At 39.3% G+C, this 23,643-nt stretch overlaps 1 protein-coding gene across 2 annotated transcripts in view; it reads right to left on the bottom strand.

The window, feature by feature from the left end:
• Window positions 1–23,643, bottom strand: part of LOC119723798 (sushi, von Willebrand factor type A, EGF and pentraxin domain-containing protein 1-like) — an 84,461-nt gene continuing 60,818 nt past the window's right edge. For both annotated transcript variants that reach the window (XM_038194663.1, XM_038194664.1), the window contains 9 exons: window positions 21,890–22,029; window positions 20,664–20,815; window positions 19,508–19,698; window positions 18,454–18,615; window positions 17,793–17,954; window positions 17,078–17,149; window positions 7,394–7,634; window positions 6,800–6,972; window positions 1–2,510 (listed from right to left, as the gene is read on the bottom strand). In XM_038194663.1, the coding sequence (XP_038050591.1) occupies window positions 2,374–2,510; window positions 6,800–6,972; window positions 7,394–7,634; window positions 17,078–17,149; window positions 17,793–17,954; window positions 18,454–18,615; window positions 19,508–19,698; window positions 20,664–20,815; window positions 21,890–22,029 (1,430 nt within the window). In that variant the 3' untranslated portion in view covers window positions 1–2,373. The remainder of the gene's footprint in view (window positions 2,511–6,799; window positions 6,973–7,393; window positions 7,635–17,077; window positions 17,150–17,792; window positions 17,955–18,453; window positions 18,616–19,507; window positions 19,699–20,663; window positions 20,816–21,889; window positions 22,030–23,643) is intronic.

Genomic DNA, 23,643 nt, shown 5'->3' with positions numbered 1-23,643 from the left:
TTAACAGTTGGTCAAAAGCTCTTTACTCATATACAGTCTGCATAAATGCATCATTAATATTCATACCAAAATACAAAAAATATCAATAGTCCTTAACATATTTAATACAACCTCCCTCTCCCCCAAAAAAGTAGTGATGACTTTTACTACGACTGATACACAGGTAAATGGAAAACAAAATCCAACCACGCCACTGGATGAGGGTGGAGAAAGATTCACAAATAGTGTTTTTCATCCTACTTTGTGACTTGAGCACCGCCCTCCAACAGCTTCTTGAACTCTGGATGAGTTTGGCAGCCCCACCCCTTCAGATTAGCTCCACCTCCAAAATATCATTCTTTGGTGAAAACAAACTTCTAGACAACTTCTAAAACTTATATGAAGTTTATAAAACCTGCAGATGTCAGTTTCCTTACACAGTTTGTAGCATTTAGTCCATATCTGCGCACTAAAGTTGATTACTTTCACTTAATTACTGGGCTACCACTCAATTTGACAATAGACAAAGCCATTGTCACGTTATAATTAAGTCTATATACATATTTTACCTCACAGCCCTTTCTTCATAAAAGGAAGGTCTTAAATCCTATTACGCAATTATTTATAAAATAAAGCAAAGCCATAGTGTTGATGCTCCACGTGTCATAATTTCTAAAATTGTGCTTTTACAAATCTGCAATGCTATGGGCTCCATTGCACAAGGTGATACAATCCACTGGTTCACTATTCATTCACTTACACGTGCGAATGTATACCAGGGAAGGCACGGTTTTGCCTAATGACAGAACCACTGAAGGCTGGTTCCGTCCCTCCATTACATTCTAGACTTTAATTAAGGAGGGGGCGGGAACCAGTCTGCTTGTGCAAGGCGTCCACTCACGCTGAATGCCATACTATAGTACTAGCCATTCTACAACTATATTAAAAAAGAGAGGTGTTATTATAAACAATAAAGTAAGAAAGTAGAAAAATACCGTGAACATATGTACAAAATATTTCATCTTATCAATTAATGACCTCTAAACCCTCTAGTTCATACCCTCACCTGCCATCCTCACAACCCTATTTCTTTTAAATTCTCTAAGAACTTGTTTAATACTAAGCTACATATTATAAACATTATACTTGATAAAAGTCTCAACAAACCAAGGGGAACAGAATTGCGCAAGGGACAATACTAATTTGCAGGTGAAAACCACATTAATGGTTACAACAGATTATTCCGCGATTCACAATGAAACCTAGGGTCTCATTGCAAAGAAAGTACTGAGGCCCTCGGTTTCAGTGCCAATTTGACATTCCTCTATTCCAAATATAGGTTTTCCCAGCTATTTTAAAACGTTTATCATTCGAATTCACCATTTCTAATATTCAAATTCGTCCATCGACATCGATTTAGTGCTCTTCCAATGTTTAATTTCGTCTTTTGTCCGACAATTTCAAATTCAGTTCAAGCAAATTCAAACAATGAGCGCACAGTTTTGTCCCGGAGTATTCCATTTCGTGTCGTCTACGCCAAACCTTGTTATTTAGAAATCAAATTCGTCTAATTGATTGATATAAGACGAATTTGTTCTCTGAATGCTGCCATTCGGCAAAAGCTTGGACGAGTTTGATCTGAAATGACGAACATTCTCAACCAGGTGACTAAAGAGGGTGACCAAACTTTGAAATTGAATGGTTAATGACTAAATTAGTTTGGTTAAAAGCGTGTGGAATTTTTCTCGTGGACGAAATTGAATGATAGAGTGAATAATCTTTTAAAATAGCCGGGAAAACCTATATAAAAAATCAAACAAATTTGTAATATTCTTATCTAAAAATAAAACACTCCACAAGTTATTATTGGACTCAAAAATAAAGAGCAAAGAATTGTACATTCCCTTTAGAATTTGATGTCAAGAATCAACAAAGATATCAAATACACTGATAAAAAGGGAAGATTTCAAAGCAGATAGACAGCTGTTAAATTGACATTAAATTGCAATTAAAAAAAACAATGGGAATTAAAGTTTATAAAGCATCTCCATCTTTTCTTGCTATCTTTGCAGTTAAGTTCTGCTAATGTCAATCATTTAATTTAAGAAAACAGTGTAAAAATGTGCAAAAACAATTACTGCAATGAACTTGTTACAAAGTTGTACACTGCAAGAAAGACACCGAAAATACTAAGAATGCATGAATGTCTTTCTGCACAACTTTCACCTCCACTGCAGAAACCGTCAAGACAAATAGTAGGACATCACTCTCAATTGCCTTCAAGACTGTCACACAGTCTCAAAAATCAGCAAACTAAAAAAAATGCTTTACCAAACTTGCCCAACATATCCGAAAAGAGATATCTCTGTGTCGCGGTCAGCAGGCACAAAAGCCTTAATCCAAAGAACCAGCCTCCCCCTTCTTTATCTTTTTTGGGGGTGGGGCCAACTTGGGAATGTCGGCAGAGTCTTCAAAGATGGGCGGTTCACTAGGCTCCAGGAAGGTGCTGAAGTTGTTGTCTGACAATGGAGCTGTGGGTACAGATTGAGGAGAAATGACCTCATTAGCAATCACAGCATCTTCTGGAATAATTGCTGTGATTTTGCAAGATAAACCTTATGCATCGCGGACATGTTAATACAAGGAGTAACTAACAGCTCTGCCTTTTGGGTACGTGTGGTCTAGCGGTGGAGCACAGAATTCATGATCGTGAGGTTGTGGGTTCGAGCCCCGCCGTGGCCATGCGTGTTGTGCCCTTGAGTAGGTGCTTTACCTCAATTACTCCTCTCAACCCAGGTGTTAAATGGGTACCGGCATTATTCAATGCTGGGAAGGTAACAGACTTGCTCTGGAGGTGTGGCGATCCCCACAGCAGCATACATGTATGAGTCTGGCTTAATCGCTAACGAAAGAGAGATGGGCACTCCGTTCCTTTTAACACAGGTTCGTCTCCTTTAACTTTACCTTTTTCTGCCTTTACCTTTACTATCAAAACAAAAGCACTGTTCTCTAACATACGTTTATAACTGAAACAATTTTTTTTGTGAAAGGAAGAAATATGAAAATTTGAAAACATGAAAATACGATTTTGAAAACAGGTAGTCAAAATATCGAACTATTCAAAATCACAGGCGAAACCAAATAGGTCCAATATGTGAAGTATGTAAACATCTAATGCAAGATTTCCATGGGGAATTTATAGTCAGTTTCAGATATATACAATTTATATACAATGGGAACTCATTAGAATCAGTCATTGGAGTAAATTAAACGGCCCCGTAATGGATGTATGCAACACGATTGGTGCATGCATAGCATACAGACAAGGGCTTTCATTTTGCTGCTGTTAATATTTTTTTCACTTCAGTGAAAACAAAATGCAGACATGCAGCATATACTGAATAGACACCACTTAACCGGAAAACCGGCATCTATAAGAGACATATTCACAGGGTTACGGTGTTAGTTGAAATCATAGATATTCAGTAGGCATGCAAAGCTTCCAACTATAAAGTCATGCACATCCAAGACTCATCCTCGATAAATTCATTCAAAATGTAGATAGATAAAAACTCATTTTAATATTGACTATTTTAAATTCAAAATCATAGGTGATGACTTTTGTTTGTGTATAGACTTGTAGATGTGATGGATATGCACCGTGATTCAACCAATAAAGTCATAAATATGTAACAGTCCGCCAATGAAAATTTACTCTTCACAACAATATTCACTAGGTTGCAAGTAGAAGTCAAAAGCCAATATCTCACTGAAGGTTTTACAAAAGTGCTTTTTCCCCCCTGACATATGCCATTGAAGACGCTGAGGCTGAGATGCAAGGCCGTCTTCAATCCAATTTACAACATGTAATCTAATCACTCAAATGCCATAATTCCATTGACTGATGGACGCCCGTTCCTATGAATAAACAATGAATTAAAAAAAAAAAATCTCTGCACAGATAAGCTCATCACATCCAAGCCACTATTTGGATAACTTTACTTCGGAATTTTCCCAACTCTTAAGATACATCTGAATATGATTATAATTTGCATAGTGATTAATTTTATTTCAAATAAGTCATGGAAAATTTGATGAAAATTTTACTTTTTTATTATTTTTTTATTTTTGAAGGCTCGTTTGTAGATTCTTCAAGAAAAAAAACAATTGATTTTGTAGAACCCAGTCGTCATGAACAAAATGTAAGGACTACTATCAGTGTGTTTCTTGCTTTGTTTACAACATACAATTGAGGTTAAAAAAATCTAGGAAACGTCTAAAATGCATAATATTGCATTTACTTGGTTAGTTTGATTCCCCGGTCTAAAGCAAGACCTTTGTGTTCCCACTGAGCTATTATGGACAATCGCTGTTTGCAATTTTCAAACTTCATGTATTTTAAAAAGGACTATGACAAAAGAAATTGTCTATACGTATCTCGAGTTAACTAAATTTTTCCATAAAAAGGAAAGTGTCAAAAACTGTTTTTTGGTTAGTGGTGCCCTTTAAGGCTACATATGTATTATGCATGCCAAACACACAACAGCCACTCAGGATTGGACAGCACATTGCTGTATTGCACCGCAATTCATTGTACATGTGTACTACAATAAACCTGATCAACTCCACAATAGAGATCCATCAAGCAGGAGTCACATGACTCAAGACACATCTCCGCTTTCTACAATGCTGACAAAAGCCTAATGGAGAAACAAATTGCATTATTTGGTCAATTTGCAGGTGCCGGATAATTTAGAGAATGAAAAAAAAGGGGGAAAAGAAATGTCTGCAGATTTGTCAAAAGTTGCTTCACCAGTAATGCAATAAAAACATTAGTGTTTTATCTGAAGCTGAATCTACGCGTCATCGATGAGATGTGGAAGAGTGCATGCTAAAATGTCAGCGCTGAAGGTAATGCTGGGGGAATGACCGAGTCATACTGAAGTTCCGCTGATTTATAGAAGTGGCAAATATCTGAGGGTGCTTTAATATTCCCAGGATAAATATTTAATTCAAAGTTTGGGGATGGAGGTCATGGGAAATTTATAATTAAAAAATGTCAGCGGAGAATAGAAATACCTTTCTCCCAACTTAAATGATTTCTGTTAAAAAGGTTTTGATAGTTTTGTTTGAACAAGGAAATACACCTAATGCACAAGTCTTTTCTCATTTGATATCTCTATGATGTATTTTAAATTAGCCTCTGGGAAACTAAGGCAACAAAAAGTCTCCGGTTTCTGGTATGGAGATTGCCCCACAAGTGGTGCGGCGACGCAGGTTTTTTTTTTTCAAATGTCGATCAGCTAATGTAATGATGCAGATGATGCTTTGATCCCCTTAAAACTCTGAAAAATATCCTTCAGGGTGGAGCTTGAGGTGACCTCAGTAAGGACATAATGCTTGAGAATTCTGCACCCACTTACGATCTCGACCGACACAAACATTCTTTGGGAAATTTGGAAAGTCAAGACAAAAATCAGAGAAAACGGTAAAGTCAGACATATATGCTCCCTTACATATTGTGCTAATTAACCCTCCGATGCAGAAAGCCCATTTACTAACACGCTTACAAGTTACAGTAAGGGGTCCCTCCGGGGACCCAGATATTTAGCGCCTTGGTTTGAGGCTACACAACACTGCATTAAAAAGCATTTACAGGTTCCAGATACACGACCATCGCTCCCTTAGTTTGGCTTCCAGACCCACAATTACAAAATTACAACACCGTCTGCAAATGGTGACCGCCTAAATTTACTGCAAAATATATGGGAGCCCAGAGAAGCCACATAGAGCTTATACTTGATCGTAACCCCATTCCAGTCAAATCAGTGATTATGGCAGTTTTGAGACATCATCTTGCATTGAAAAACAAAACTTTTTAATTTTGCCGACCATGCGCGCAAACCAGAACCTTTTTTTTTATGCCTAAGGTATCTTTTCAATATATGAAAAGTTACCATTTGGAATATTGGATATAGCGTATTCCTGATAGGAAAGATAAGAGCTACCATCATGTACACAAATGAAAGACCATTCAATAGTCTGCTGTTGAGAGGTATAAAAGGCTTAAAAGCTAAAGAAAGAAAAAAAAGGTGACACACCAACACTATAGTGTGGTAGTGCAACATTACTGGCTCATTTGACTTTTTGTCTTCTCAGAGAATCCCTTCCACTTAATGTTTATAACAATTAGTCTGTCAAAGCATTTTATGTGTGAACCATTAGCCAGCTGACTTGATCATCACTAATGGTGCATGGGGGGGGGGGGGGTGTTATAAGTTAATCTTGGGGTACTACTCTCCGGGTAATAGTGAAGGGTTTGGAGATAGTTTGTGTATCCAATGTGTGGGATAACCACTTTATATACATCCCTAATTCCTTGGAACATCAATCTACACAAGAAGTGCATTTAGCTCATAATGTATTAATGGTATTATGTGTGGTATGAAGGGGTTATGGTTGACAAATGTGACAACAACAAATATGTTAAGTGTAAGAGAAAAAAAGGATTAGGGATCACAAGGTATTACAAATCAACAACAAAAGGTGGAAAGAGGTTAACCAATTACCAAGACAGAGGGGTGGTTGAAGTGGGTAACCAACCCCCTTTCTGTCCGTCAAATGTTTTCATTTTATTTGTGAGTGTAATAATGTCATTCCAATCCTACAACTCTTGGCTCAATGTTATTAGTATGTGCTGACTCAATACCTCAGCCACTCCTTTGACAAATGCTGGATTTCAGTTGCTGCAAGAATGTGGTGTTATGCTATCATACAGGGTTAGAGTAAGAACAGCAGTCAAAAGCGGAAACTGACTAACATGTGCAAGGCTCGTAGTCATTGAAGCCATAGACTGGGTTGCGGATGGCCACTAAGTCCAAGGCATTGTCTGGGTCATCATCATCCTCCTCCTGAATCATGGCCCGTGTAGACCCTGACCAGCTGACTGGGCGAGGCCTACGCAGGGGCTTGTCCTTAGGGTTGGTGCGTCGCCTGGGAGGAAGAGGAGGGTGGAGGAAGACAAGAAATTGTGCAGAAAGATTGTACATCTTACCGCCGCTGCTGCTACCACTTAACCCTACCAACTCACCAGGAATACAATGTATATATTTCACGTCTTTTTTCACGATGTAACTATGGACAAATCTGCAATTTTATTGCCACGTTTTAATATCCTGAAAATGCTGTAAAGCTATCATAACACAATCAATTAACATTATTCATAATTGCTGAAACAGGAGCATGCCATCCAGCACCCAACCCATTTTTAAGCAAAGGTGAGTAATGAATGAACTTTTGGTGGACATTTGGACCCAGCTAAGAGAACATCGACTCCCATAGCCTCATGACAACAAGACCATGATGAGTCCATACCCCCTACCCACTCACAGACCTGTCCTAGTTAGCAACTTACCGCCTAATGACAACACACACCACTACGATAACCGCAGCTAGAGCCAGCAGTCCGCAGACCACTGCAATGACAATCACCAATCGGTTAGGTAATTGGGCCGAGGCATTGGGATTTGTGTTGTTGTCACCATTCCCACCCTTGCCTGGTGTCTTAGTGATCACCCCGATGATATCACCTTGGCCAGTTGTGGCGGGGAGGCTGGCCTTGCTGGGAGGGGTTGTTGGGGTCACAGTGGCTTTACCTGTGGATGGAAAGATGGGTCAACTGATGAAGATGGTATACCTCGCTGTAATGTTTTTATTTCTATTTTTTTTTTTTTGGCCACCAATTACAAAACAAGCATTAAAGGATATAATCAGAAATTTAGGCCAAAATAAATCATTTTAAAAACCCACATGGCAAGCAGATTTGTGTAATAAAAGATGAGGCGAGGCACCATGACAGTCCAACAAACAAACAAACAATCAATAAACTGGCAGATCAAAAGGAATGTATTTTAAATATGTACTTGAATAAATATCATAATTCTTGGAAGAGGCCAGACAAATGTGTGTTAAATGAATGAAAAGAGTATGGCTCTCTTGATGCTATTTGATAGTAAAGGAAAACGTAAATCCCTGAATGGTCAATGCTTGCATTGAGAATGTGCAAAAGGCTGCCACAATAGCAGATGCTCATTCTTTGAGAAGTTCTTGAATTATAATCAATGGGCCATATTCACGAGTCTGCCATGTTGAATTGTAAGTGAGGTAAAATCTTCGTTTTGGAACTTGCGAAGAGAAATGAAAGCAAGTACATTACTAAATAATTCAAGTCTGCTTAAATGAATAAGCTGTAGTTCAAAATGTGTAATTAAACATTCCCTACTGCTTTAAGCCAGATTTAGTCTGGCTAAATAGTCTGGCGCTATCCCATTCAACAGTTAACAATTTATGAAATACATTAAGGGAACATGACAAAAATGGCTACCACGTGAATAAGGTCCATGTCAGCAATGCTGACTCAGCATACATCAATTTTTCAGATTTTTTTCGCCAAAGCCATCAAATTTGTTAGAAAAGGCTCAAGTATGTGACATTTTCATAATCACTGCCACCTAACATTTTCTACCAGTGTAAAAAAAAAAAAAAAAATACTGAACAAATTATTCATGGATTAAAACATGTCCAGCAAGACTTGTAGGTTAATTGGTCCAAAAACTAACACAAATATCTATTTTTTTATTTTGGAATAAACATGTTAGGTTCAAATGTCTTAGAAGTCTTGTATATCTTCAATTAAACACGGTAGCTATGTCAACACAGCTACATGTGCTTTCTAACCCCCTTGACTAAACAAAACCAGAATCTGAATCGACTTCTTCTGGAACCTCATACTGTCATAGTGAAATGCCTCATTTTATTGACTGCTTCGAGTGGTGTGGTATTAAAAGAGCATTCTGTTTTCTGAGGCAAAGCCGAGTGAAATATAATGGAAACATCTCGAGTAAAAGCAGTCAATATTTGTTTTCTACCCACAGATTCTGCTTGATTTTGAGAAACAACTGATTACTTTGACCAAAATCCAATAAATATGTACCTATATTTTAATACAAAAGCAGAACTTTGACAATTTATTTGCACTTTTCCAAACTACCCATTCTTGCTACGCGTATTTTTGTCCTTTTCCAGTGGTTGATTTTGTTTTGCCGTGCACAGCAAGATAGTAAATACAGTGTATGCATGTGACTCACTCTCAGCCAATCAAGAGACAAAATCTGTGGGCGAGGTGTTATAATAATGAATAGTTGGCCCTTGTCATTAAAGTGATACGTGTAATGGTACCACTAAGGAGACACGTTATCGTAATTTCTTTGCACGATGGGAGACATCGGTCATTAGGAGACATTTTCATTTTTCCTTTATGTTACAGCCCCCCTTTAGAGGCAAATTTTACTGTCACAATTAGATTGTATTTGTTGCACGTTGTCTAATTAGTAAAAATACAGAAATGCGTGGAAAAAGGACAAGGGAAAATTGGATTAGGGCACATTTAAGTTTGAAAAATTTTGTGAACAAGTCTATGGGGATATCTCCCAAATGTCCAATCCAGGGTAATTACTATAACTACAGAATGAACACAAGTTTGCAAAACGTAAGTTCAAAAAAAAACCACTTAGTGATTTTTGAGCAAATGCTTCCTACACTTAAAAATAAATCAATACTTGGCAAAATCAATTGCAATCAATAAAACGAAGAACTTGTGAAAAAAGGCCTTTGTCAAAGTCAATGGTAACTTTGTGTTGAGTGTGCTATTCGCATGTGTTTTTGACTTTTGTTTTTTGCTCTTTTTTTTGTATTTTTGTATTTTTTTTGCTAGGATTGTAGATGTTTTTCCCCCCACTACTTGGAAATTTGATCATTGGCATCATCCGATTAGAATTGGAAACGGACAATGACTGATTAGATTTCAGTATCCGCACGTCAAAGATAAGGAAAGACAATCCTCTCTGCACAAGGTGATAGATTCTTTTGACTGGAGGTTTAGATTTCACACAAATCTTGTTTAGTAAAGAATCCCTGCAACCTGATTCTCCCTAAGACACACCCCCACAATTCTTGACATTTAGCGATTCCCAAGTGTGACCTGATTCCCCCCCCCCCCACAAACTCAGAAAAGCAATTCCATCCTCTGATTGTCAACAGGACATATCTTATCATTAGCTGAGAGACAGGTCAACAATTCCCATCCTGCTACTAGATGGTGCGTTCCTTGTCAATTAAAAGCCCTCTGTGCCACTTCTATTTTCCTAGCACCTCATTGACAATTCTGGGAAAATATTGCAACAGAAGGCACATTTGCCCAGACAAGCATTATTATTAGGAGACAATAATGAACTGTCTGCTAGGATGATAAGTGCAAACATTCTATGTCACAGCATATTTTTTTAAGGAAGTAAATGGTGAAGTAATAAACATTTAAATTTTGAACCCTAATGCTATTAGCATTAGTATGCTATTTGCACCCCCCAAATATGAGACTGAAATACATTTCATGATCCATTGACATTTATCCATATCTGTTCTCCAACAAATGTACCGAGGGAATTTGTATGAAACAACAAATAATAGTCTTTTTGCTTACTGCCCCAACAAATAGTTATTGAAATGCTCACAATATAACAAGAAAAAATATGTACCGTAATTATTTTTTTGTCATTGAATTTTGGAAAGGTTGCCAGAAAATAATTGATTGCACAAAGACATTTTGGCATTGAGCCAAGATATAAGATGTCCTGATTAAAAAAACCCAATCAGCTGATGGAAATTGAATGCATCGAACCATTGTAAACAAGGCAACATGCACTACTGTTCTAAAATAGGGTTCAGAAATTACTTTTATTAAACCTCAAATATTATTTTGTACATGTAACTACGCACACAAATCCAACTTTACTTGACTGGATTTGCAAAGGATGTACATAAGTCAAACCACAAAGTACATGTATAAACGCAAATAACTGCTTTTTTTTCAATGTAATATTCATTATGTGGCTATATCCTTAAAGGCTAATGGAAAATGAAAGCTTTACTTGAACTATTCATTCTCATAAAGGTTGTTTTGTTCGATTCCAAAATATTTCCCATATCTTCTTCCTATGCACAAACAGGAACGTAATACCTCGTTGAGCTAAAAAAAACTCCAGTTGAAATTCTTCAGTTTTCAAATGTAGCCTGTCCGCTGGCCAAAACAAAACATGCTTTCCTGGCTCTGTGTTTACAGAGGCTTCTCAGGTTTTTAGTCAAGTAGCTTGCTGAAGCACAGACATGCACACGGAAACACCACTACGCATGAAGAAAACAAAAAAGAAGGGTTTTGTTTTTGTACTAATTTCATTAGCCCAGAACTGATGTAGACAGAAGATTCTCTGTGGTTGTTTTGATACAATATTGTTACCTGTAATTTTGTTTTTTTTTCTTCCAAGGCTAAATTTTTCTATTTATGTGTTGGTGTGTATCTTTGATAATTTTGGGCAAGGTAGTTAAAGGGAGTCATTGAAATTAAAATTTAAGTTCATAAATTTAACAAAGAACAGGTAAATTCCCTAGATTATATTAATTTTGCACTTGGTTTTAGTACAGTACTTGGTATTTTACTACACAAATACTGTAGTATCAGATACAGAGCGAAATTGCAAGAAAATGCATTACACTGACAAAACATCCATTTTGAAGTTAGTTCCAATGGGAAATGTCAGATTTCCAATTAGTTTGTGTAATGATTGCTGACAACTGCATGTTTGCTGCAGGGCAACCAAGCAATCCCGTCATATGTGTTGGCTCCTTGACAGCTGGAAGTGCCAAGCTGACGAGACAGGGTGGATTTATCTATAACACTGCAGCTGGATGGATCCAATAAGCAGGTGTCTTGCTGGGTCTAGCCTGACCTGATATGATCTCTCCTTCAATCATTAATACTGCAGTGTTAAAAACAACGTTTTGGGCCAGAAAGCTGTCTGGGAATCTTTCTAGCACCCTTGAACTATTTTGAACACCCCATTTGTTGTGCAAAATTATGAAAAGGCATACAAATCATCAGAGATTTGGCACCCCATTTTTGTTTTCAATGGGAGGCAAATTCATAGACCAAAGTTTTAAATGTTGACTGCAAGTGCAACCCTGTTTCTGAACTAGCAGGTTGCACATTTTGTAAGACTGGAAAAATACATTAGAATAACATTACATTTTTTCATTCTACAAATTTATTCCAACTGGTTAAATCTCATTGATGAAATTTTAAAACGGAAACCAACGATGGGAAAACGTAAAACTATAAAAGGTCCGCGTCTTTTGAAGACACAACGCACGCAGGGCTTTCAGATGATGAAGTGATATTAGCTGAAATTTTCAAGACAATCAGACCTTGTCAAAGTGATTATGGTGATGTCACAAATTTTCCAAAGCTCAAATCAAAGGAATTTGAAAAGAAAATATAATGAATAGCACATTCCTATTTGGATATAGTTGTTTTTATAGAGTTCCAAGATGATCTCATTGAAGATAATGTGCAATTTTGCAAGTAGACAAATATTTAAAAACATTTAAAAACATTCTAGGTACCCACCAGTGCTGTAGTCGAGTACTTTTTTCCCGAATACCAAGTACTGCTAAGTACTTAGGTTAATGCGTACAAGTACTTGTACTTCCGAGTACAAGTACAGGCCTCCGAGTACGGGTGCTTGTACTTCCGAGTACGAGTACCAGTATGAGTACTTGTATTCCGAGTACGAGTACTTCTATTTCCGAATATGGCCATACGGCAAATGGTTCATTGTGCGTTATTGGCCCAGGCCCAGTCAGACTGATATGCAGACCCACTCACAGCTAGCTATTAAGTATGAGTCTGCCCGGATGTGCACAGAGGAAAATCAGAAAACTTCGATTTCTCCGCAATCAACCATTTCAAACTGAAAGTATCGATAAAATAAGGTCGTGGTAAGTCAGGCTATACCAATTTTTGTTCGAGTACTGCTATTAGAATACGCGTACTTTGATGATCGAGTACAATTTCGACATGTCGAGTACAAGTACTTTGCTGCCCGAGTATGAGTACCGTCATTTCGAATGGAGTACTTTAACATTCAAGTACTACAGTAGTACTTGAGTATGAGTACCGAGTACGAGTACTACAACACTGGTACCCACCAAGTTTCACAGTGATTGAAGTTTGTTGCTAAAAACATGTTTGAAATCATGATGACATCATACAATTTTGCAATTCTTTGCATATCTTTATGACCTAACATAAAACACCCTACATATGTACCTACAGACGAAGTTTCGAGCAAATTGGACTTGTGCTTGACTGGATATACAACTTTTGAAAAATGGAGCTTTATGTTGATGTCACATCACCCATGATGTTGTATATATTGTTTCTTACTATCTTTGTTATAGACTAATCCAGTGACAGCCATTTGCTTACCAAAATGTGTGCGTGCCTTGTCTTTAAGACGAGCATGGTACCACTGCAGTAACAGCTTCAAATTTAGGTCGCCGGATTCCGCTAAAGGTTGTCTAGACTTATCTGGTTGCTCCCACTCAGGGAGGGGGGGGGGGGGGAATGTGCACAACTGAATTGACATTAACTGCCCAGCCGAATGTCAACAGAGGGGCAGGGAATAATGCAATTGCTCGCCCCTACAAAAAGTTGTTAATGGTATGATGAACATTCGCATGCACATAAGCTATTGTCTACAGACAATATATGCATCCTTGTACGTGTTCTTCACATACATAACCACCGAGGACAAACACACAAAGGGAGAACAACAGATCCTTTCAGTCCTCAGGAGTTGGGTCTTTTGTTCAAAACGGTCCTCTGTAGTTGGTTCGTGTGCTTAGACTATGGAAGAGTGTTATATTACAGGGACAAAGGGAAACACAATGCATGGTCCTCGGGAGTATAGTAAAACAAGAGTGCGTGGCTCTGGTGCGTTGGCCACACAGCTCTATCTACAGGTGTTACACATATCAATACAAGATTCCCTTATATTTGCAAAACGAATCTGTTGTGTCTTTGATGGCTGGCTAAGTTACATGTATTTCGTTAGAACTCGGTCAAGTTCTGAATCCTGCAGTGCAGCCTCTTTTCAAACCAAGCAAACATGTTGGCCAATTAAGGTATATATTCTCTTTAGGTTTACCATCTAAAGCCGTGTTCCCATTGGACTTTTTCTTCAGCGGCCACGCAGAAAGTTACCGTGACTGGCTTTGGTGTAATTCTACCGTGCGTTCCCACCTGGACTTATATTCCGCGACGGAACGGTTCATTCGCTGTTCGAGACTGGCAGAATGTCACACATTGCGGGCGCTGTGCACAGTCACCTTTGACCTATGCGGGATATGACGTGCCTGTGACGTATTTTTCGCGCGCTGAATTTAGTCGGCCACGTCAACGTCAACACTGACGCGACGCGATGCTAGCACACAAAGATCATTGTACTACAAACAACTCAACAAAGTAGCGAAACTGCAGCAGCTGGACGAGATTGAAAAAAGCGCTGCAGCTGAGCGTAGTGCATGCTACACACGCTGTGTTACGGTACGATGATAATATCACACCGCCATCAGTGCAAACGAGACAGGGAACCATACTACCATTTTCGCGCTAATTCTGTGTATACAGGAAGTATTGTTGTTTGCATAGCGTTTTACAGCGTGGACACGGTAGGTTTACAGCGCGGAGCGTTCCCATTGGACTTTTTAGCGGCCCTGTTAAGTTACCGTGGCTGCGCGGAAGTCTTCCGCGTCCTCTTTCGGCCTGTTAGTTTTACATCACGGTCGCGGTAAGTTGACAGGGACGTCAGTTTACCGTGTGTCCCCATTGGATTTAATTTTGTCATTCTACAGAAAAGTCGCGGTAATTTAACCAAAAAAAGTCCAATGGGAACACGGCTTTAGACACAAGGCAGCACCACTGGCATTGCTAAACTACTTTATATTGCAGATGTCACCACACAATTGTTGACAGACCATGATAGGCAGTTACGTAGCCTCAAATGTACTGATGGCAAGATATTCACAAAGGAAAGGGGGGGGGGGAGATAAGGGGAGCTTGACATCATCTGACAAACCCGGGAGAGGGGTGTTCAAAGGAAACAGATTTAGGCCGAAAATACATGTGTCCGTCATGCATTAAAGGAATGTACAGTAAACTCCGGCTAAACCGACATCGTGTAAACCGTCATATCGCTTAAATCGGCCGTCTGACGAAAGTCCCGATTGTCTCTAATGTATTTCCATTGACATTTTCATTTCTAAGACGGCCTTTGTAAGCCGTCATTTCGCCTATATCGGCATGTTGCACCCAATCCCATTTCCTCAAAACCACACAAATTCCTCTGTATAAGTCGGCATCGTGCTCTGAGGTTTGTAAGAAGTGTCGAGTGAAAAGTCCCACACACTGCTAACTGACATCTGTTTATCAATGGCACGGCCCGTGATTGATGCATCGGCCAGCACGTGTACACTAATCGCATGTACACACTGTTTCATGCACAGTCTGTACATTGTGTGCATCGTTCTCTTACACGAAGTACATGTCCATTCCGTACCATCAATACCAGTTCCCCCTCTCGACTGCAAGCATGCGCTCTGTTCATTTTGGGGGTCCCCTTATTGTACCAGTACCATGTACACTTTTAATTCGTGACTGTACACGTACGTACGTGCACAATGTACACTACATGTAAATGGACGTACAGTATGCAAGTGATCTGTATATCGTACCACTGTTAACGCTAGCCGGCCGCGCCGTCCTTGCTTCGTACGTACGTACATGTACATGCATGACTTTCTGTGATCATTACCACAGCCTGTTTGTGATGATAAACATTGAGGGTATATTTGCTGGAATCAACCATGGATGTAGAAATAAACCAGGGTAAATCGAAGCCTTTGAATTTTAGCCATGAATCTTGTTTGCATGATCCAGATACAGATGCGCATAGGCCATTAATTCAATCTATTTTTTTCACTCCGTGATTCAATTTGTGTATTTGTGTAAGTCGGCAAAATGACGACTTGCAGCAGAAGCCGACATTCGCGTAAGTCGTCACAAATTCTCTGGTCCCGAGAGTGCCGTCTTAGCCGGAGTTTACTGTACAACATTTGCTTTTGCTTCAATTTTCAGAAATAAACGGATTTGACTCGGATTAGTATGTTATTGCAAATATTGTTAAACTGACTTGTTTGACGTTTTGGGCTTGTAGATGCTGGAAAAACCAAGAAAACCAATCATGTTCTTGTAGTCTGGTTCCCTAACCCCTCTTAAGATGAAACGGAGCAATTTATAGACTTTGGGGAATTGTAAGGTCAAATTGAAAAGCAACACGCATACGGTCATGTATGCTTATTGTGCACTGCACTATCTATAGTGCTTTATCCGTTGAAATTGTATACGCTTCAGGTAGCAATTAAAATGGATGACACATACAATACAGATTGAAGGTTCCAACTCAGGGCCTAAATATCTACTGAGCCACAGTAGTTATTACCACATGGTGTTACCGCAAACCTAAAGCCTAAAATCTTTTATCAGATTTAAGGTTGTTTGTGATTGCAAATAGCAGAAACAATGTGGTACAGTGGGGTAAAAAGAGAACTATTAATGGTTGACTTTAAAAGGAAGCACTTTATCTATTAATCTTATTGACACAAACTTGGGCCTACCTTGTTTTTTATTTTCAAATTCTCAGTCAATAAAACATTGAATATTCATATCGTGTCCTTTTTTTGAGAAGTTAAATTTTGTCAATGTTTATTTTTTTAAAATATGTGCTTTGCCAAAGCTAATCCAAATTTAATTGAGACTTGATTTCTCTACTCGCAAATCTGCTGCATGCTCTCTATTTGAGCTTTTACTGTCCGTCACGTGTGCAGAAAAATACGTAAATATGGATTTTCAGAGAACGCATCACGGATACCCGTTGTAAAAGCATAACACTATTGCACGTCGAAAACAGACACGTGGATTTTTGGCCTTAGACACAATCTGACACCAGATGGCACTGTTAATGGTGGTCTCTAGATCTTTTAGTGACATAAATAATGATTTTGCCGATAATTGCAACAAATTGGGAAGGGGGTTATTAGTTCCCTTCTAGTGATTGTGCCCCATCCCGTCATCCCCTTGAACTCTTACCTGGAGCTACAGTCGGCTGGATAACTTGGGTGGTGGTGTCTAGTGGTCGCAGAGTGGGTCGCACACCAGAGGCTGGTAGAAGACAAATAAGCAATGTCATCAGAAAAGCCCAGAGACAGATGTGCACCTCCCATGCCAAGACACTACACTACATGTACATATTCAGTTGACTATTATGTTTTATATATGCATATATGCTTTCTGCCTTATATACATGAACCAGTTTATACACATGATGTGTGTCCACTGGCTCAAAGACCACACAGGACCATCTTCAATTTCTAGACAGCTAGAGCAGGCCCGTCGCCAGCCCTGAGCGTCGGTGGGGGAGGGGGGGGGGGCAAAGCACCAACTGGGTGGGCCCACTACCGTAAAAATACAAAAATACAAATGTACGGCTTTTGCCGTTGGGGGCCAATTGCTCGCCAAGGGGGGCCGGCCTCACCAGGCCCCTCCTTGACGACAGGCCTGAGACAGAGTCTAAAACAATTGCAGTAAAAGGGTTAAGCTTTCCTACAATCCCATAGCACAGCAGAATACAATCATGGTTTGCTGTGATTCAAATCGATTCATCACATTTACACACCCATGAGGGTAAGTGGCATCCCATGTAACGTTGTGTTTGAAAAATCCCCCGACTAAAACCGGATAGAGCATTCCAGCATTCCAGCATCCAACAAGATATTCAAAAGTGTGGTTATAATAAAAGCTTTACCTAAGCATTGTGAGAAGGTAGTAGCTCCTGTGATGCGAGTGGTCATTCCATCGGGGCAAGGTTCACATCCATGCTGACCCCTACGAGGCTGGTAGGAGCCAATGGGGCACTTGCTGCAAGGCACCACACCCCAGTATGAGATCTGACCAGGGGGACACATTGCTGAAACAAACACACATCAGTCTTACTGCAAATCTATCAGCTATCAGTCTCTTCATTGCCTCCATGTGGTTTTGTTGATTGAGAACATTTGATCGTGTGAAAAGGGATACAATTTCATGAACCGCTTTTTTTAAGATCACAAATATCACATCCACCACTGGACACTGCCAATGTATGCAATATGCATCTATAACTGTATGCGACTATAGCTCTGATAAAAGGTGATTTTAGTCTCAAAATGACTATGACTATCATAGATAGAGAGCCTTTGATATTAACTCTCATTTGGTTATGTTCAACCTGAATATATAGCATTTGTGAGATGTGAACCTATTTGTATGTTAATAATTTTGAAGATACTTAACGAACACAAAGAAAAGAATTTGTAATAGAGATATGATCGGAATATTCACACTTGAAAGCAACAAAACTCTTCATCTGGGCCACTCATTCGGTGGTTGATGATCTATGTCAGCAAGTCAACCCTTTGCAGACCTACCTTGGCAGTGTGCTGACTGAAACGCTCCTGTTCCAATCGTTGTGGTGCCTGGAGGGCACAGCTTACAGGTTAACTGTGCCTCTTCATCTTGGTATGTAGCCTTGCCGCATGGCACACAGTCACCGATACTCAGCTTGTAACGAGTACCACTCGGACAGTTCACTAGATGCATGGAGAAAAGATTCAACAGACGAGGAAGACATCAGTTACACTTACTGTGGTACTGTTGGACCTTTTTGGGGGGATACAACTGTTGTGATTTCATGTAAGAAGCACAAAACTATTAAGAGTTGTCCTCACAAGTCCATCACAAGTCCTCCAGTATCAAGTCAAGTCACATACTTTTCAAATGAGTTGTGACAAAGGCATTCCTCATCAGCAGTTTATAATTGTGATCTTATATATGACTGGATTGGGAATGAACATGTATGTGGATATGTGATGGACTGGACTATGACTCTGACAACACAACACCTGGTGAATAACATCCTTGATAAGTTACTGTTAAAGAATTACAGGCCGGCTACCAGCCATTGCAGATGATTTCAAAAGAGTGAGCTTAGTTTTACAGTTTTACAAATAGTCCAATGGGAATTGCCCCACAATATTAAAGCAATGTGACTATGCCACATGTCTTGCAAACAATGTCACTTAGCTCTGCATATTCACACTAGCAGCCAGCATGCAAAACATAAACAGTGTTTATGGTAAATGTCTGAATTATTGAATCATCATTTGATGAAGGCTGATGACGACTCCAATCCTCCTCCTCATCCATCACTTGCCTGACACCTTCAATGCATTTCACCAGAACTAAACATACACAAAAACCTTTCTTGAGGGTAAAGGCTCCATTTCTGTACAGCATCAAAAAATGTGCTTATTGTTTGAACGATTTTAATTGCGGTTGTCTTACATGTAAATATACACAATTTTCCTAAATATCTTGTATAAATTACTGAAATCAAATGAGGTGACTTTGCAAATTTCTAATCTACACTCCCCACAACTTATTGGTCTGGCATCCTGCCTACTATTAAAGAAAATATCTTACCACATATCATGTCTGATGCCACCATTCCATCACCACATATCACATTCAACGCTCCTGTTTCTGACTGGTCCCGATCCAATACTGCTGTGGTGCTGCCCGGCAGGTCAAGGGTCACGCTCTCCTGCCCCCACATGTCGCTGGCGTTAGTGTTCAAGACGGAAAGAACGGAGCTGATGTTTGTTGTGTCATTTCTGAGAGGAGAAGAGCAAATCGTCAGGTAGATTAACAGAAAATGACCTACGGTGAAAGGACTACGATCATACTTTGTTATTTCGTGCAAAACCCGAAATATATTTGTAGGGGTTTGAAACTGCCAAACTCAAAAAAAGTTGTTAGTTTGACCCAATCTTTAAAATGTGTCACACATCAATTCCACGACTGTGGCAGAATCGAGTGGCAAATGTGACATTTCTTTCCCATTATTTGCCCTTAAGTTGATGATTTGTCACAAGATTGTTGTCACAACTCCCCTTCCTTACAAACTAGCGTGGTGAAATTACAAGTCTTCTTCCAATTTCTAAGTTTTCCATATGTCACCATAAACAACTATTCATAAATAAATAAGACAGTTACTTATTCCCATTGGTAGAGAGCCCGTCACGTGGCCGGTCTTAAATGGAAGATAAAGACATAGCTGACTGGTCTTAAACACTTTTCCAGTGTCACATAAAATTTGGAATTCCATGTAATCCAGTGCCCACAATTTTATTGGTTGAACGTTTACAATACTAACGTAGGCATTCGCAAACGCACTCACCACAGCTACATCTGCGCGTCATCGCAATCTCCTTAAAAGGAGTTTTTTTTCTTACTTGCGAGCTGGACACTCCGTTATACAGCTAGAGGGGTGTTTCGAAAAACAGAAAGTAAAATTTGTTGTAAAATTTAATTTTTTGACTTGTTTTGTCTTTTGGACCGAAAAGTTTTGAGTCACTGCAAGGTATTTGTGAATGGGAATAAATATATGCTTGGTTGGTATTAAACACTATGTTTAAGATCTGGAGTCTGGAAGGCTGATAATTACCCTTGGCTTTGCCTCGGGTACTTATCAGCATTCCAGACTCCAACCAGTCGTAAACATAGTGTTTAACACCTCCCAAGCACACATTTATTTCTTTAATAAACAGTATATAAAAATAAACAATTGCGCACAAACCTTTCAATAACAATGGTGCTGGAAATGTCTACATTCACTACTGGATCATCCTGAGCTTGGCGTCGACGCCGCCGACTACCATCCGTGGTTTCTCCGCAGGTAACAACAATATTCTCCATTTTACAGTTATTTTCCGGATCCACTTGGCAGTACTGAAAGAAATATCCAAACAAATTACTAGTTTAACAAAAGAATGTTCAAAGTTGACAATGAGAATGCCTGAAATCATTGACTTTGCTGTATCACTCTAAATACATGGACTTCCAGAAAGGAATGTGTTCTGGCGCTTGGGGCTTGTGACTCGGGTGTCAGAGGTTGGAATGCAGCTGCTGGCCACATATTGTGTCCTTCAGCAAGCCACTTCACCCAAATAAGCCACTTGTGGGTGACCTATACCCTTTGGGATTTAAATTTGAAAAAAATCTGGTACACTGACTTACTCAGAATGCTGGGCACTAACTTTGAATTCTCCAGACCAAAGACACTGTTGCTAATCAAATGATTCGGGGCAAGCTCTTGCATAGTTACGTAAGAGACGCTCAGCACCAATACATTGTTCACAATGGGTGAGAATGGCACAAAGACACCAGACCATGCCGGAGCTGGGGGTTGCTAGCACAAGGCTTGCCCTGTGATATAGTAACAGTCTCTTTGGTCGGGATAATGCAAAGTAAAAACATGCAAAGCATTGAATTAAGTCAGCGTTCCAGATTTTATTCAAACTTAACTCGCAAATGGCTTATTGCCTCTTTTCATCCAAGTGTGCATATAGGTAACCTCTATTGTTCTATTCTTCATTGGTTTATATCAAATTCTAAATTGGATTTAAAACGACGGAGGCCATTGCTCTGGATAAGACAACGTCCCCAATATGACAACTGCAATTGAGGGAAGAATCACAGTACAAAACCCAGGACTGGTTGACCTTTTGGTATTTACTTGCACGAGTATAAAGTGAGTGTTCAATTATACCCAGCTCTCATGGCTAATCCATTTAAATATCACCGAGTACACTAGGGAAAGCCACTTGAACATACAATGTGTTCTAGAAAATTAATATTCATGATAGGAGGCTCCCTTGTGCCTATAAGGGATGGTTGGTTCATCCTTTTGTTTATTATCAAAACCGATCCGATTAAAGGAAACCATGCAGGAACACTTCCAAGGTCTACATCAAAGTGCAAGGCTATGAGTAGAACCTGGGGGTAAGGTTGCTGGAATCGTACCCCAAAATGACTCCTCATGAAGAGCTCGATGAAATTGTCCTGGATTGTCTGGGTTTGGCTCTGGCAGCTGCCCTGAAGGTGATGCAAGTTGAAGACATATCTGTCTGTTCGCTCCCATCGCACTCTCGTCCGTGGTTCTCCTGCATAATTATTGTGGAGGAATGGAATGATTACACATCCTAATCATTTATGAGTAAACACATCTCTCTTAATATTGGTCAACGTTTAAACATGTCACGTGAAGTTACAATAACTCACTGTGGGAGGTGCTGGCAATGTTCTAGCCAGGGTAAAATTAAAACTTGGGGTATTTTCTCAAGGACTAATGCGAGTGTGGAGTGCGAAGCCCTTATGGCGTGTGGTCCAGGGCCCACTTAAGGGCCCTGACAAATTTTGGATTCTAGATGCTCTGTGGCCCAATCTCAGGCAATTCCTGGCCACTTTCTCCCCAATTTTTTGAGCAAAAGTTTGTACGATTATAAGGAGAATTTATTTCTATTGCTTAGAATAGGCCTATAATGTTCTTTGTATAAAGTTTTAAGCACTCAAATTTGAGAACCCTGTACTTTCATCTGATTTTTTTTCCATTTTATTTTAGAAAAGGGATTGTATCATGTGAATGACATAATTTGTAAATTGTTGAAAGGATGCTTTCTGATGTTTACAATTACTTCCTCTGTGTTTTGTCAAAGCTGACATTTTTATTCTATCAACATTAAGTACTAGTAGAACAAACTGCTTGAAGAGTGTGTTTAATTACACATTGAATTCAAATTTAAAAATAAGTTTATTGATTCAAAAACAAAAGAGCAATCACATTGCTTACTCCACACCTAAACACTTTTTTTTTTAGTTTTACATCCTTTCTAGAAGAAATCCTGTATGAAAATTATATGGTGCCGTTGAAGAACTCATTTTCAAACACGGATATGTATTTGTTTGTATGAAAGTACACCCCTTAACCGCAAATGATGTGGTCCAAAGAGCACTGTTTGTGACAAGTACGTGCACACGTGTATGGACCCGTGCGCTAGCATTGTACTCTAGTTCTTCGTACGGTATGATTGTGTAGGCTTACTTTAACGGGTAGGTACATAGGAAGTCTGAGTATAACCCATTTATCCACTGAGCCAAGTCTCCTGTATAACGTTTGATATGTTTAGACATGCAGATATATGCAAGCCGCGCGCCAGCCAATCAGAGTAGACTTTAGTACATCGTGATGTTATTTCATTCACAAATCAGGACTAAATGGTTTGATTGGTTAATTCCAATGCAGTGTTTTGTAAAACAACAACAGCCCGGTGAATATCGCGTAACATGATACAGAGCGTGTGACACTGTCTATGACGTGCAACGGGTGAATGATCGAAGACTGGATATAGAAAGCACCCGCTGATTGGTCAAAATCTAGAGGTCAAGAGGCGGTTGTCTTGCCTAATTAATCAGCAAATCTGTTCACATATCTAGACCATCGTTATTTATTTTCAACACTTCTCGCTGTATTGTAAGGCCTTTGTGCTACATTCGAAGTTGCCGCCTTAGCCTGCGTAACACTAAGAAATTAACAAAACGCAAGGACATATTAAAGCAGGCAAATGTTATAGCGTAGCGTTGCGATTTAAACGTAGCGCAATTTCCAAAAGTGTGGCAGGTGATGGCGCTATTGAATGCCTAGCTAGAACACTGGCTGCCGCAAAAAAGAAAACCTTAGTATAAGAAATACCTGACTTGCTTAGTTCCTAAACTCAAAC

This window comes from Patiria miniata, unplaced genomic scaffold (genome assembly GCF_015706575.1).
Source record: "Patiria miniata isolate m_02_andy unplaced genomic scaffold, ASM1570657v1 HiC_scaffold_17, whole genome shotgun sequence".
NCBI lineage: Eukaryota > Metazoa > Echinodermata > Asteroidea > Valvatida > Asterinidae > Patiria > Patiria miniata.
Note: the sequence above shows the minus strand (reverse complement) of the source record. Positions and strands in the feature narration are given on the sequence as shown.